The sequence below is a fragment of the Topomyia yanbarensis genome, chromosome 1 (genome assembly GCF_030247195.1).
Source record: "Topomyia yanbarensis strain Yona2022 chromosome 1, ASM3024719v1, whole genome shotgun sequence".
NCBI classification, from domain to species: domain Eukaryota; kingdom Metazoa; phylum Arthropoda; class Insecta; order Diptera; family Culicidae; genus Topomyia; species Topomyia yanbarensis.
The window spans coordinates 8,303,250-8,319,656 of record NC_080670.1 but is presented as its reverse complement, the minus strand read 5'-3'; the positions used below and the strand labels follow the sequence as shown (position 1 = coordinate 8,319,656).

Sequence of the window (16,407 nt, the reverse complement as noted above, 5' to 3'; positions counted from 1 at the left end):
ATAAAACATAAAACATAAAACATAAAACATAAAACATAAAACATAAAACATAAAACATAAAACATAAAACATAAAACATAAAACATAAAACATAAAACATAAAACATAAAACATAAAACATAAAACATAAAACATAAAACATAAAACATAAAACATAAAACATAAAACATAAAACATAAAACATAAAACATAAAACATAAAACATAAAACATAAAACATAAAACATAAAACATCAAACCTAAAACATAAAACATAAAACATAAAACATAAAACATAGAACATAGAACATAGAACATAAAACATAAAACATAAAACATAAAACATAAAACATAAAACATAAAACATAAAACATAAAACATAAAACATAAAACATAAAACATAAAACATAAAACATAAAACATAAAACATAAAACATAAAACATAAAACATAAAACATAAAACATAAAACATAAAACATAAAACATAAAACATAAAACATAAAACATAAAACATAAAACATAAAACATAAAACATAAAACATAAAACATAAAACATAAAACATAAAACATAAAACATAAAACATAAAACATAAAACATAAAACATAAAACATAAAACATAAAACATAAAACATAAAACATAAAACATAAAACATAAAACATAAAACATAAAACATAAAACATAAAACATAAAACATAAAACATAAAACATAAAACATAAAACATAAAACATAAAACATAAAACATAAAACATAAAACATAAAACATAAAACATCAAACCTCAAACCTAAAACATAAAACAAAACATAAAACATAAAACATAGAACATAGAACATAGAACATAAAACATAAAACATAAAACATAAAACATAAAACATAAAACATAAAACATAAAACATAAAACATAAAACATAAAACAAAACATAAAACATAAAACATAAAACATAAAACATAAAACATAAAACATAAAACATAAAACATAAAACATAAAACATAAAACATAAAACATAAAACATAAAACATAAAACATAAAACATAAAACATAAAACATAAAACATAAAACATAAAACATAAAACATAAAACATAAAACATAAAACATAAAACATAAAACATAAAACATAAAACATAAAACATAAAACATAAAACATAAAACATAAAACATAAAACATAAAACATAAAACATAAAACATAAAACATAAAACATAAAACATAAAACATAAAACATAAAACATAAAACATAAAACATAAAACATAAAACATAAAACATAAAACATAAAACATAAAACATAAAACATAAAACATAAAACATAAAACATAAAACATAAAACATAAAACATAAAACATAAAACATAAAACATAAAACATAAAACATAAAACATAAAACATAAAACATAAAACATAAAACATAAAACATAAAACATAAAACATAAAACATAAAACATAAAACATAAAACATAAAACATAAAACATAAAACATAAAACATAAAACATAAAACATAAAACATAAAACATAAAACATAAAACATAAAACATAAAACATAAAACATAAAACATAAAACATAAAACATAAAATATAAAACATAAAACATAAAACATAAAACATAAAACATAAAACATAAAACATAAAACATAAAACATAAAACATAAAACATAAAACATAAAACATAAAACATAAAACATAAAACATAAAACATAAAACATAAAACATAAAACATAAAACATAAAACATAAAACATAAAACATAAAACATAAAACATAAAACATAAAACAAAACATAAAACAAAACATAAAACATAAAACATAAAACATAAAACATAAAACATAAAACATAAAACATAAAACATAAAACATAAAACATAAAACATAAAACATAAAACATAAAACATAAAACATAAAACATAAAACATAAAACATAAAACATAAAACATAAAACATAAAACATAAAACATAAAACATAAAACATAAAACATAAAACATAAAACATAAAACATAAAACATAAAACATAAAACATAAAACATAAAACATAAAACATAAAACATAAAACATAAAACATAAAACATAAAACATAAAACATAAAACATAAAACATAAAACATAAAACATAAAACATAAAACATAAAACATAAAACATAAAACATAAAACATAAAACATAAAACATAAAACATAAAACATAAAACATAAAACATAAAACATAAAACATAAAACATAAAACATAAAACATAAAACATAAAACATAAAACATAAAACATAAAACATAAAACATAAAACATAAAACATAAAACATAAAACATAAAACATAAAACATAAAACATAAAACATAAAACATAAAACATAAAACATAAAACATAAAACATAAAACATAAAACATAAAACATAAAACATAAAACATAAAACATAAAACATAAAACATAAAACATAAAACATAAAACATAAAACATAAAACATAAAACATAAAACATAAAACATAAAACATAAAACATAAAACATAAAACATAAAACATAAAACATAAAACATAAAACATAAAACATAAAACATAAAACATAAAACATAAAACATAAAACATAAAACATAAAACATAAAACATAAAACATAAAACATAAAACATAAAACATAAAACATAAAACATAAAACATAAAACATAAAACATAAAACATAAAACATAAAACATAAAACATAAAACATAAAACATAAAACATAAAACATAAAACATAAAACATAAAACATAAAACATAAAACATAAAACATAAAACATAAAACATAAAACATAAAACATAAAACATAAAACATAAAACATAAAACATAAAACATAAAACATAAAACATAAAACATAAAACATAAAACATAAAACATAAAACATAAAACATAAAACATAAAACATAAAACATAAAACATAAAACATAAAACATAAAACATAAAACATAAAACATAAAACATAAAACATAAAACATAAAACATAAAACATAAAACATAAAACATAAAACATAAAACATAAAACATAAAACATAAAACATAAAACATAAAACATAAAACATAAAACATAAAACATAAAACATAAAACATAAAACATAAAACATAAAACATAAAACATAAAACATAAAACATAAAACATAAAACATAAAACATAAAACATAAAACATAAAACATAAAACATAAAACATAAAACATAAAACATAAAACATAAAACATAAAACATAAAACATAAAACATAAAACATAAAACATAAAACATAAAACATAAAACATAAAACATAAAACATAAAACATAAAACATAAAACATAAAACATAAAACATAAAACATAAAACATAAAACATAAAACATAAAACATAAAACATAAAACATAAAACATAAAACATAAAACATAAAACATAAAACATAAAACATAAAACATAAAACATAAAACATAAAACATAAAACATAAAACATAAAACATAAAACATAAAACATAAAACATAAAACATAAAACATAAAACATAAAACATAAAACATAAAACATAAAACATAAAACATAAAACATAAAACATAAAACATAAAACATAAAACATAAAACATAAAACAAAACATGAATAAGTTTTGATGCATGCTAGGACCTTATTTAAAGGGACCTTGGGCTAATTGATATGTTTACGTTCTAATTGATATGTTTACGCATAACAGCACTGTAAATTTCGACCTACGAAACGTGATTACATAATCTCTAAGAAACTTGCCGCGTTCATGTTTCATGTAATTTATCAAGAGACTAAAAACTAACATGAAAATCGCCCTTATTGGACGCCATACAATGTTAAACCAATAAAGGATCCACGTTCGTTGGACAATTAGAGGGTATCGATGGAGAATCACGAAATCAAAACAATAAAACCTGCAGCAACTCTAAAGGTGCATCTTTCTCTACCCCAAAACAATTCAATTCTCGTCTCCCTTTCCTCATGACGTTCATCCGTTCTATCGCAGCCACATTCTAAGTTTCGTGCAGCCAGAAGCGCCTACAACAACTCAATTCAGAAGAAGTCGCGCTTGGAAAGTGAACCGGTTTCTGGGACTGCACGAAAGTGCTTCGTCGAATCGTATGTGGCCTTATCGTCTGCCTGGTTCTTACTTAGTTCAGTTGAATTCAACTGTCGTGTGCACCCAAGGAAATTCACAATCGATGAATTATAATTACTGTTCTGATTTTTTTGGTTGGAAATTGCCGGAATCATTGCTTAAATTAATTCAATTAGATTTTGTTTTGGCCGTTTAATTTATTCAATGCCGACTGGTTTAATTAGATTATCTTATTATCACTGTTACAGCCTCCAGTTATCAGCTTGGAACAATCTTGAAAAATGTTACTAGTGTTCAATTTTTTTACATTCGTCAAAGCTCGTAACATTTTTTTTACAATTCGACTAGTCGCATTGTTCGTAACAGAGTCTTTTAGCATTTGTTGAATTTTTTGCTAAATCTAATGTCCTTGTTACCTACGTTTTGAAACCTCCATTCGCATGTATATAGAGCCAACTCATTCGTTTTTGATTTTTCGAGTATCATCTTTTTCAAGAAAAAGTACTTACGTACTTCACACATAGATATATTTTCAAAAATCATATATTATTCCGAATGAAACTAATGCTCCCGCTCAATTGTTCTTAACCGTGTCGTGGATCCATTTGACATACTTCGGTATGTCGACATAGATGTACGGAGTACCCGCTTCCGACTCCAGAATTCCAATCGACAGCATCGCCACCTGGTACATGCGGTTATGGTACTCAACTTCCAGTGCCGATCCGGCCCCACCGGTCATCTCGATTGTTTTGTTGTTGTAGCTTCTAGCGCAAATTTGGCCCTCGTTCAGGTTGATCTTGTGCCCGACCAGTTGCCGGCAGTCGTCTAGCTCGACGTACCGCATCCAGTACTGCTGCGGACGCTGCAACGTCGTCCACAGGCTATTGTACACGTTTGGCTGATTGACCGTGCCGATTTCGAACTTGATCAAGGGTAGGCAGATGGGTTTGATGGCTGAAATGAGACGGTAGATTTTGGGGTTTAACTTAGAAGCAATTGATACGTTTTATTGTTACTGTTACAGTGGACATGACCGAACCCGTAAGATATCTCGAGCCCGATCTGTCGTATGATTGAGAGCAAGTTATGTTACAAAGATCCGACACATAGAATAGCAGATTGAGCTGGTTAACATTTATTGAATTCACTAAATTATTATCGATTATTTTATTCATGAAGAGAAAATGGAAAAAAGTTGAGCGGCCTAAAATAGGCAAAAATAAAATACACTAGCAGCTAATGCGTGCATCGTTAGTTCCTCTTCCCTGTCAACATACGACCACAGATCTCATCGGAGCGTCATTAATGTCGCTTCTATTCGAAATGCAACTGTGTCAGGCTCCAACTCCAACCGCTGTCAAAATGTATGAATTGACAGCGGTTGGTGCCAGAGCCCGACACAGCCCCGGGTTCAAACTAAAAGCGACATAAGGTGATTCGTACCCGGGTTGGCACCCTGGCGAGGTAAGAGACAGGAGTTCGGTATCAGAGGTGAATGGCGGCATAGTGTGGTTGCATGTTTCATACAGTTTTGAAAAATTCTCGCTGAAGTTCTTCAATCCATTTCGAATTGCAAATAGAAGTTATCCTAATTAGTTTACTAAAATATTCGATTTCCCGTGAAGATACTTCTCAAATTTCCATTAAAAGCAATAATCTTCTGTAACCCGTCAGGGTAACAATTTAACAGCGGGTGGAAATATATCAATTTTTGCGTATTCTTTCCGTAGAGTGTATATGTTTACGTAAAATTATGCTGCATCGCTGTTCGGTACCGTTCACATTTAGTTGTACATTTTTGTACATATTCGCGTTTGGGAACAGTTTTGTTTGTGCAGATATGTTAGATAATTTTATGAATAAATAGCATAGGATTTGACTATGCTGTACCATAGCGATGACAGCTATGCGGCGGTGCGTTTTTATGGTGTTTGTTTTGGTGGAGTGCAGAAGGTGGCCATCGTAAAATTTTTAAAAAGTGACGAACCACGGTTGAAAACAGACGTCGATTATTTCGGAAAAGTTTACCGCCACAATAGCTTGTGGAAGTGAAATGCGTGTGTGTGACGAAGAGATTCCCGTCGAAAGTGCCGGCTCGTGGTTCGGTCAAACGTTTTAGTGCTGCTGGGTTGCCTTCGGGGGAAGCTAATTGTAAAGGAGTTTTCGCTTTCCGGCTAATCACGAAGGATCCTAAGCGTCCGTCCTTTTCGGTGTAGAGGATAAGCCGAATGATCCTTGCTTTCCTCTACAGCTAATATCCAAGGAGAGGGAAGCAGGTAAGGCAACGGCCTTTCCTAGAAATAACACTGCGGTGTCTTCCGGGATTCTTTGCGGCGAGTAAATAATCCGGTGATTCGTCACCAGCGTCCCTAGGGAGGTTCCGACCACGGAGCAAAGCTCACCTCCCTGGCTAATTGTTAAGGACCGCTGCCGGAGCAACCAACGACCAAAAGAGAACGCGGCCGTTGTAGTCCCGGTCAGCCGGAAGAAACCGTCCGCCTTCCCCCCGGCGTCAGCAGCAGGGGACCGTAAGAAACCAGCACCAGCAGTGAAGAGAATTGGAGGGAATAAACACGGTAAAATTTGTTTGTTTACAATCAGAGCCCGAGTAGTGGCCAAACCGCTACTTAAACTTCTCATCATTTTTTCTAAGAATCCTTATAAAATACAGATAAAATTATGCTTTTCAATATACCTAGCTAACTTCCCAAGTAATTACTAAGCCGTAAAAATGGCACCAATTCGGTTCTATAGTCGCTTAAAGAACAAGGGTGATAGAGCTTTTAGGTTCAATATTGTTCTTTAGTACTGCTTAAAAGCCACTTTTGGCGAAATATTCGGGTATAACGCCTACTCCTACTTTTTCCACTGCGCCCAGGGATGCCAGGTGATATTTTGAAAAATCTGCGCGGCCCATTTAAAAATCTGTGTCTATCTGTGTCACGGAAACAGCGATGCCAGATTTACAGACATGTCTGTATTTTACAGACTTTTGATGTCTTCTACAGACGTAGCCAGAGATCTACAGACTTTTAAAAGGGTAATAATGTTTAGTAAAATTGCGCTAGAATAACTGTTTTCGAATACAAGTGATTCATTCACAATAGAATTCTACTTTCAATCTATTTTTAAAGTAAAATTTTAGTGTAACTACGATTTACACAACCATCTGCAGACTTTTACAGACATTTTAGTTATTCTTCTACAGACATTTCAAAAAAACATGTGGCATCGCTGCACGGAAAACGTACAAATTTGGTTAAAACAGAAAACTGTGGAAATCTGTGCAGTTTTTGCAATCTGTGCAGCATATTGAAAATATGTGAAACACAGATAAATCTGTGCACCTGGCATCCCTGACTGCCCCTATGGCGATATATGTCAAACAATATGTGTAGCAGAGATGCCAGATTTGCAGACAAGTCTGCAAATTCGCAGACTTTTAATTTAAGCTGAAGATTTTTTCGATGACGCAGATATTTACAGATTTTTCCGTTTGGTTGCAGATATTTGCAGATTTTTTAGTTTGGTTGCAGATATTTGCAGATTTTTGAACATAAAGGCTTTTGGTTACACTAACTTGCCTCACATTTTTTGTTCTTCCCAGACTTTTAAAATTATTATTGCAGACATTTGAAAAAAGTACCTGGCATCTCTGATGTGTAGTGGGTAGAACCAGCGATGCCAGATTTACAGACATGTCTGTATTTTACAGACTTTTGATGTCTCCTACAGACGTAGTCAGAGATCTACAGACTTTTAAAAGGGTAATAGTGTTTAGTAAAATTGCACTAGAATAACTGTTTTCGAATACGAGTGATTCCTTCACAATAGAATTCTCCTTTAAATCTATTTTTAAAGTAAAATTTTAGTGTAACTAGAATTTACACAACCATTTACAGACTTTTACAGACATTTTAGTTATTCTTCTACAGACATTTCAAAAAAACATGTGGCATCGCTGGGTAGAACCCACAGGTTGAAAGAAACACAATACGAAGGTAGGAAAAAGCAGTTTATAAAGAACAAAGATGTCAGTATAAAGACACGCAAAAAGTGTGCAGATAGTGAAGTCAGAAAAAGTCAGCAGTCGTGATTCGCTGGTTGGGCCACATTCTCTGTCCAACTAACGAATTATTTGCTTCGCTAGTTGAACCGAAAATGTATCTGCTCACATCTCTAATTAATGTCAATTAGATTGTCAAAGTGAATTTGACACGAAATTTTGACATTCAGATGCTTTTTAGTTGGACAATTGCAGAGGTCCAACTAAAAAGCGGTCCAGTTAAAAAGTTACCAAGCAAAACTCTGTGCTGCATAACAGATCTTATCATAGAAAATTTGGTGTAAAATTACTGCAATTTTATAGATTTTTCAATAAATAATCCATTCCGAGAAATAGTTAAATTGTAAAATTATTCTCCTAGAAATAACACATTCTGGGAAATGGTAATTACGTATGCACAACCGATAAGATTGGATACGGTTCAATGACACTATCAGCATGGAGTGGTAAACAATCTTTAACCCATTCATGGCCATGTTATTTGTGGACAACAACGATTTTGAACAGCTATAATTTGTGATTGAGGTAAGATTTGCTCACAAAAACAAGTAAGGTCGATAGATGTGACTATTGCCTTTCATTTAAGTATTAACAGTTGTAAGGATCAGCTCTGGAACTGAAGTTATGGCAATTAGTCTGATTGGATTCCGATGGAGCAGTGCTGCCAGGGACAGTTTTTGTTGACAACGAAAAATGATTTTTTTTATATCTTCGTGATGTTGCAATATTATTGAAAACTGATAAAACTTATCAATTTAGACTGCGTTCGGTTACGTTTTCCACGCAAGTGGACTTTTGCAAATATTCTAGGAAAATTGTGTTGAGCATTTGGAGGTATAAATTGAGCAGCTTCTAGCACTGCGAGGAAAGCACCTATCTTTATGTTTCATGATCCCACCGTTGTCAAGGGAAAATAGTTTTGAAACCCTACATGCACTAGCAAAAAGTTGGGCATGAAAGGGTTAAGGTAACGAATCGTACTCACAATCACTTAGCAGCACCTCTCGATCGAGTACGATCATAGCGATATCGTTCATGAACGTTTCCTGGTTATATCCCTCGTGAATGATCACCTTCTCCACCGATCGTCGCTGTACAGGATCGGCACATTTGACCCCTTCACAGTCTTGCTCGGTGTTCAGATCATATTCTCCCAAAACAACGGATGTTCTACAAGCAAACAAACCAAAAACATAAACGTTATCATCGAGTACCTTCCAATCGCGAAAAAAAGAAATTAAACACTCACTCATTCACCACTATATTACTGGCACACACCGCAGTTGTAAGAATATAACTTCGCGTAATCAGTGTACCATGGCAGAAATGGACGGATTCATCCGGATAGTAGAACAGTGCCAGCCAGGGTGATTCCTGAAGTCTTCCTTCCGCGGGGCGATCGCGTTCCTCGTACTCGGTACTGCCGCACTCCTTGTTCAAAACATCGCTGAGTTCCAGCTGTGCTTTGTCCGGAAAGTGAAAGCCTACAAGTAAAAAAAAACACGTTCCAGAGCTCCGTATGACGTTGACAGTCAAACCAAAATTCCCCCCTGAGTCATGTACTCACGCTCACCATCACCGAATGATAACAGGATCAACAACAAACAGATTACAGCAGGCCCCTTAACACTGGCCATTGTTTCGAAGCGGTTTAACGCTGCTTCTTCTCACCGCGATCGACTGCTCAGAACTGAGCAGGCTACGAGTGGCAATGCCTGCCCTTATCAGTTGGACTTGCTCTGTATGGTATGTGATTGGGGTTTCCCATAAGCCACTGTTGTGCGTTGATCGCTCGTGGTGCACACCAATACTGGGATCGCCTGACACACAGGGCAGAGCATCCTTCATCGCGCCTAGAATGCAGATACGGCTTAACGGTAGTATGCTGGCACCGTCGTTTCTAGAGAGTAGGGAATTACCGAGTGGTCGTCTAAAATATTTGCTGGAGATTTGACAGACAGACAGACTTCCATCCTATTCAGAGAATAGTTCAGACTAGTTCTAGACTACTATGATTATATTCCAGAAACTTGCATCTTCACTAAGCTGATGCAAGTGAAAAATCGAGGTGAATATTCATAACAATTTTTTCAACAATAAACATGTGTTTAGCTACAGAGAGCGACCTCTAAAACAGATCAGATATAGATTTTTCTCTTGCTTGGACGACATCAAATTATTTTCTTTGAAATTAAATTTTAGTCATTTAAAAAATGAGATTTAAGCATAAAATAACAGAGTGTTTGCAATATTGTTAAAATTTCTTTAATATTTTTTAAATTCATTACAATAACATTTTGAACAAAATTCGTCTCATCCCAACTTTAATAAGGCAAATCCAATTAACACTCAATCGTTCCAATGACGAAAATTACAACAATATCGATCTACTCCACTTTGCCTCGCCGCCTTCGACTGTTTTGTTGACGTCATTACTGCCCGGTAGCGAGTGTTTCTGTGTTGTTATTTTGTCTTCCGAAACCAGTTCTTCTCCATACCCTTCTCTCTGTCCGTCTGCCTCGCGTTACGTCACTATAGAGGTACGTTTTTTCCCAACATGTTTTCTTGATCGTGGCCAAGCCACCACACTCAGGACACCAGCCGTACGTTCAACCGGTTGTGCTCTTCATTCGTCACCGTTTGCTCGAGCCAACCGGCCAGATGCAGCAGACTGACGAACACGTACGGGGTGTCCAGGGCAGCATTCCTCACTCCAACCGAGGTTATTCCAACCTGATAGAAGCGACCGTCTGGTCCCAGCATTTGCAGGGGAGCTCCAGTACTTCCCCGCAGGCTGATATCCTTAACTTTTTCCGTCGTTTTTCGATCCAAATCCAGTACGGCACAGAACTGTGACACGTGTAGGTCAATATCCAAATGGGATGACAATTTCTCGGCACAGGACGATGGGTTCATCATTTGCATACGATATTGTAGGGGAACATCCGAGATACCAGCTTTCTGACTACCACACCAGGCGCTAATAAAAAGCGGAGCGTTTTCCGATAGTGGAAAGCTTTCCCCCAATGGGATGCAGATGGGTCGGACAAATTCCGAAGTCACATTCACCGGTTGGCGCAGTTTGATCAATGCCAGATCATTTGCCAGTCTTGGTTTGTTGTAATTCGGATGTCTAATGATATGCTCGATCGGAATGTCCTGTGGTGCGGGAGCACAGCGTTCCTCATCCTCAATCTCCTGACAATCTTCATCCGTTGATCTGTGATACTCTCCGAGGCGCACCATCTCTCTATGATAGAATTTAATATCAACAAATGGAACAAGCAAAGCAAAACACCATGCTTACAGCGAATTTTGATAGTAACCGGCAGCGAACACCGTTGTTATCACATAATATTGATGAATTAATGTTCCTTGAAAGTGAAACTCGATGAGACCGTTTCTTCTGTAACCGAGCCGCGCTAGCCAAGGAAACTCCATCAGGCGTCCGATCGACGGTCTACGGATGCTGTCGCCGAAAAAATTTGGACCACAGTTTTGATCGTTGAATACTTCACCATCGCCGGTAGCTAAGACGAACAAGGTAAACAGTGGAACAAGCACGTAATATAGCTTCATTGCGAAGATCACTACTGGGTTGATTATTTCTCAGTAACTGAACTGGCAATGTTTCATTTTTGCGTTGATAAGAAATAAATTTCTGTAGGATGCAATTTCGTTCAGCTGATCGGTTGCATGCAATGATTGTGTGCTATTTGAATGGCGTATGGTGCATGTATTTCCTGTTGCATCACGGTAGGCGTTTTCGTATGCAGTAACAAAGGTTGAGTGGTATGAAAAAGAGCGAGTGAATCTGCTGCTCAGCAGGCCACGCGCAATCGCATCCACGACATGTTTGCTGATACTTTACGGAGAGAAAAATAAAAAGGGTGGAGCTTATTTCAAAATAAAAAATGGCGAATTTAAAGAGTATGGTACACGGATACGAAAAACTACCCGAAGTTGAGCTCTTTTGACTCAATCTCGGGGTGTCATGGAATAAGGTAAAATTAGGTAAACCGTGTTCAAGGTAGTTTCCCTTTAACACAGCAAAAATTACAAGTCATTGATAGGTTTTTTATACTCAACCTTGAGTTGAATATACTTAAATTTAAGTTGAATCTACCTAATTTTGAGTATACCTCAAACAACTCAAAAGTACCTTATTCCACGGAAGACCTCGACTGAGTCGAATCTCTCGCTTTGTTTTTGACAACACTAAGAAGCGCGAATGCGACGCATAACTCAAAAGTACATAAATTTATGTTAAAAGAACTTATTCGGTGAGTTGTTTTATTTTTCCGTGTATACTATACTTACCGCCAATTGCATAATGTTTCATAAGGGTCTTCTGCTGCACGGCAATTAAAAGGCATCATTACATGATTTATTGACGTTATGCTCATCATTGGTATAACGCTCATTCGCGAGTGTAATATTTCAGTGCTTAGAATAAACAGAATTCTCCAGACGATGTAAATATGGTGTTAATCATGTGGATTGTAAATTAAGTAACATCTCCCATTGCATTTCCTAGAGATTTTCTTTATTCCCTTTTACATAGCCCCAAAGCAATAAGTTTTAGTACGTTGCGTCGTCTTATATTTGCCAGTAGTATCTGTGAAGCTATTTATTATTATTTTTATTTATTACCACTCATTTTTAAGAATAGGGAAAACCTCCCTCAAAAAATAAAAAAAATAATTTAAAATCATTTTCAAAAAGGCTTAATTTTTATCTTTTTCTATACAATACATTTTTTACTCCTTGATTGCAGGATTTCCTAGGTAATTGATTCGAAAAATTAACTGATACAAGTGATACAAGTGACAGATCCTTCTAAAAAATCTTGATTTGGAACATTGTATGTTTAAATCAAACCATGTTGCGTCAATCGTCATTAGATCTTTGATCGATAAAACAATAATAATAACCCCTTCCTATTGCGCTAGTATATAGTTTATGGAGCGTGCATGGCGTAGTTGGTAAATCCACTGCCTTGTACGCAGCTCACCTGGGTTCGATTCTCAACCTCGCACATAGGGTTTAGAGATTTTTCTAACCCGAAAAGAGGCGAATGAACAAAAGATTAAAACCGCTATAATCGAAATAAAAAAAAAGTATATAGTTTCTCCATAGAAATGAGTGTAACAGAAGTTCGACTAAAATCATATCCTATTCACCACAATCGAGTAGTCGTCAAGTGACGTGTGTGTCTGTTGCATCATTCACGGGGTCAGCTATGCTTCGAAGTCTGCATATGACGCATGCGTCTATCGCCGGTCAATACCAGCCGATGGGCCTTTTACAGTTCGCCTGTTGATTTCCAAGTCCAAAGTCGCTCCGATGAGGACTCAAAGCATTTCACGCCTCGAGTTATGCGCATGTCAACCCCTGTCCAAACTTCTGAGACAAGTTCAAGACAGTATCGATATCATCACTACCACATATCTGTAGACCGATTCTTCCATCGTCATGAACTGGATATCCGCAATTCTACCGAAATGAACGTCGTTTGGAATCATATCCCGTCCGAAGACAACCTCCCCGATCTCGGTTTTCCAGGAATGGATCCGGATGAACACTTGTGTACTATGGTGGAACGGATCGCAGTAGCTAAAATCAATGTTCACTCCTTGGTCAGCGAAGTATATCTCCGGTCGACAGATATCGTCGATCGGTATTCCAATCTCCATCAGCTACTGGGTATCGGCACACTTCTTCGACGTTGCACCGATAACTGTCTCCACCGCAAGAACCACCAACCAATTCTGGTCGGTCCGCTGACGGCTCTTGATATTGATCGCACTCTGCTCAATCTTGTCCGTCGCATGCAACAGCAGCACTTTGTCAAGGAGATATCTCAACTTGAAGCTGTCGGAAAAATCCAAACTACGGTATATGCACCCGCAACTCGTGGACGGTATTATTCGCTTCGGTGGCCGGCTTCACAATGCTGGAATACCTTTCGACGAAAGACACCCGACCGTTCTCTCGAAACATCGTCTCACCGAGATGATCCCCACGAAAGAACACCACAAGACGCCTCTCGGCCGACGGAACTTAGTTCGCAACATTGTACACGTCTGCATGGTTTGCGCACGTGCCAATCTCTAATTGTTGCAGCAGTTGATCGGAAGTGGCTAATTTTAATCTGCTGTCCTTATTTCGTTGCCGGAAAACAAGGGAGAGAAAATGATTATTTAACCCAAAATTTATGGGATGAAATTTATTCGGGTTCGGGGAATATCTCATTATTTTTGGGTAAACTTGGACTCTATCTCTTCCGTTTTTCGTTGGAAGAAGGATAACAGATGCAGATGTACAGATTAACTACTGATAGGTAATCCAAGTTCTCCGTGTAATCAGTTTTGATGCACATATATTTTCTTTGGTTTTTTCGATTACTAATACCACTGAGAACTGACATATAAGTAGAGTTTTCAACTTGTGTAAGAAATTAAACTGTCACTTTGAAATGACAATAGCAAGTAGCAACTTGCCACTGGTCGGCGCTTCGATCGGCTAGCAATCGCTATACGGGACTTGTATGCAAAGTTGGATACAATGGTGACTCATGAATGCAAACCTGTATTCGATGGTGATTTTCAACGTATTTTCATTTAAATTTTTACACAGGTTTTTCGGGAAAGTTTGTTCTAGCTTATATGTCTGTTCTCTGTGCTAATACAGGCCTATATTTCATTCCAGTACATGGAAGTTGCTCAGGCGCAAAAAATACTTGTACCTTTTTACTCTGGTTTGCTTCCAGAAGAAGGAAAAGGGAAGAAGAGAATTTCTTCTTGTTCACTCCGGAGTACTTCCAGTTTCTCCTGGTTCTAGAAAAAAAACCTTATGTCGATCACCCCTATTTGTTAAATCAAGAGTGCTGATTTGAATTGTTCTTAGTGACAAATGTAAACAAACTTAGTTATTTGCGGTACAGCATGTGATTATTGCATAGCCAACGAATACCGAAAATCAGATTTCATTATTTCTTCTATTTATCAAAATGATAAGCATTATACAACAGTTAAATTTTCAAGATCATGTTTTGAAATTTTTCCTTTTAAAATAAAAAAGTCATATGCGTGAAATATTTCAAAACGTCTGCAGCCTTTCATATGAGCGACCGAAAATAAAAGTCGCAAGGACAGAACATGCTTCGTAAAACCCGTTTCAAATATATTAGAATATAAAAACCGGATATAAACTTCAAGCATAAAAATCGGACTGGGACATTCCTTTGTAAGAGTCGGGTAAAAAAACCTTCAGTAAAAAAACCGGAAAGAAATACTTCCGATTCTTACAAAGTAAATCTTGTTAGCCGACTTTTAATCTTGAACATCAAGATATACGGATGCTCCTACGAGCGATTTATTTATTTTTAAACGATTTTTATACTGGAGTTTCATCCTTGCCGAGTTTTACGGGTGAGAACTTTTTAGGCGATTCTTAGGCTGAAGGATTTCTGTCCTATTTTTATGCTTGAAGTTTATTTCCGATTTTTATATTCTAATATGTTTGAAACGGGTTTTGTGAAGCATGTTCTATTCTTGCGACTTATTTTCGGTCGCTCATATGCGACGCAAGATTAATTTCATTCTATATATTTCTCACTACACAGTGGTACAAAGTAAAACGTCAAAACAATTCAAATTATGTTCTTCTACTCATGTGACTTATTTTTAAGGTAAATATGGAAAGAAAAATAAATTAAATTCTAATTGAAAACCCTATCTATTCTGAAGTCACATGCCATTCGTTGATTTTAACCACGGTTCATAGAGAACAATTACGCAAAGAGTGAAGTCAAAAAAGTCTACTTATCGAACACAATTGGAATCCGTCTTGAATACCTCTGTAGCGAAGCTGGATTCTAATTTTGCCCTATAGGAAGACCTTTTTTGATTCCACTCTCTGGACACTCTTTGCGTATCTATATACTATCGCCTTTGGTTCTCACCACTTCCAGCTTGTGTTTGGTTAATATAAACTAATAGAAAGTATAAAGTTTACCACGACCTTATTTCTCCAAGATTTCTGTTCAATCCAGTTCAACAATAGCAATAGAGAACATTCGAATTCCGGCGATGATTTTGTCGAAACCCTGGAAGAAATTCAACATTAATCGTAAGTGTCAATTAGGTTCAAAAAAGCCATATTGTCATCATTTATGTGCTCGAAAAAAGTCATATGTGAAGGTCCTATAATTATCAAAAGGACGGATGATACTAAAAGGCATCACAACTACATTAACATTAAACGTTTCATATTTTTAGTATTAAATACCTAAACAGATTAAGGGTCA

At 34.4% G+C, this 16,407-nt stretch overlaps 2 protein-coding genes across 3 annotated transcripts; both read right to left on the bottom strand.

The window, feature by feature from the left end:
* Positions 1-4,204: 4,204 nt before the first annotated feature.
* LOC131676792 (serine protease grass-like) lies at positions 4,205-9,867 on the bottom strand. Of its 2 annotated transcripts, none has more exons than XM_058956101.1 (4): positions 9,670-9,867; positions 9,346-9,580; positions 9,082-9,266; positions 4,205-4,984 (listed from the first exon to the last, which is right to left on the bottom strand). In XM_058956101.1, the coding sequence occupies exons 1-4, from the start codon at positions 9,731-9,733 to the stop codon at positions 4,602-4,604; spliced, it is 867 nt and encodes a 288-aa protein (XP_058812084.1). In that variant the 5' UTR covers positions 9,734-9,867; the 3' UTR covers positions 4,205-4,601. The 2 variants fall into 2 exon arrangements, with proteins under 2 accessions (XP_058812084.1, XP_058812083.1); XM_058956100.1 differs by having other exon boundaries at positions 9,664-9,865.
* Positions 9,868-10,338: 471 nt separating this feature from the next.
* On the bottom strand, positions 10,339-11,716 carry LOC131676246 (phenoloxidase-activating factor 3-like). Its single transcript, XM_058955367.1, has 2 exons — positions 11,404-11,716; positions 10,339-11,346 (listed from the first exon to the last, which is right to left on the bottom strand). Exons 1-2 carry the CDS (start codon positions 11,673-11,675, stop codon positions 10,686-10,688), a joined length of 933 nt encoding a protein of 310 aa, XP_058811350.1. The 5' UTR covers positions 11,676-11,716; the 3' UTR covers positions 10,339-10,685.
* Between the last annotated feature and the right edge of the window lie 4,691 nt (positions 11,717-16,407).

Excerpts from the sequence above, each read along its gene's own strand:
- LOC131676792 (XM_058956100.1), bottom strand. The coding sequence starts at position 9,733 with ATGGCCAGTGTTAAGGGGCCTGCTGTAATCTGTTTGTTGTTGATCCTG. Across the intron at positions 9,581-9,663 it reads ATCATTCGGTGATGGTGAGC|GCTTTCACTTTCCGGACAAA; the intron begins GTGAGTACATGA and ends TTTTACTTGTAG. Across the intron at positions 9,267-9,345 it reads AGTAATATAGTGGTGAATGA|AACATCCGTTGTTTTGGGAG; the intron begins GTGAGTGTTTAA and ends GTTTGCTTGTAG.
- LOC131676246 (XM_058955367.1), bottom strand. The coding sequence starts at position 11,675 with ATGAAGCTATATTACGTGCTTGTTCCACTGTTTACCTTGTTCGTCTTA. Across the intron at positions 11,347-11,403 it reads GGTTACTATCAAAATTCGCT|AGAGATGGTGCGCCTCGGAG; the intron begins GTAAGCATGGTG and ends ATTCTATCATAG.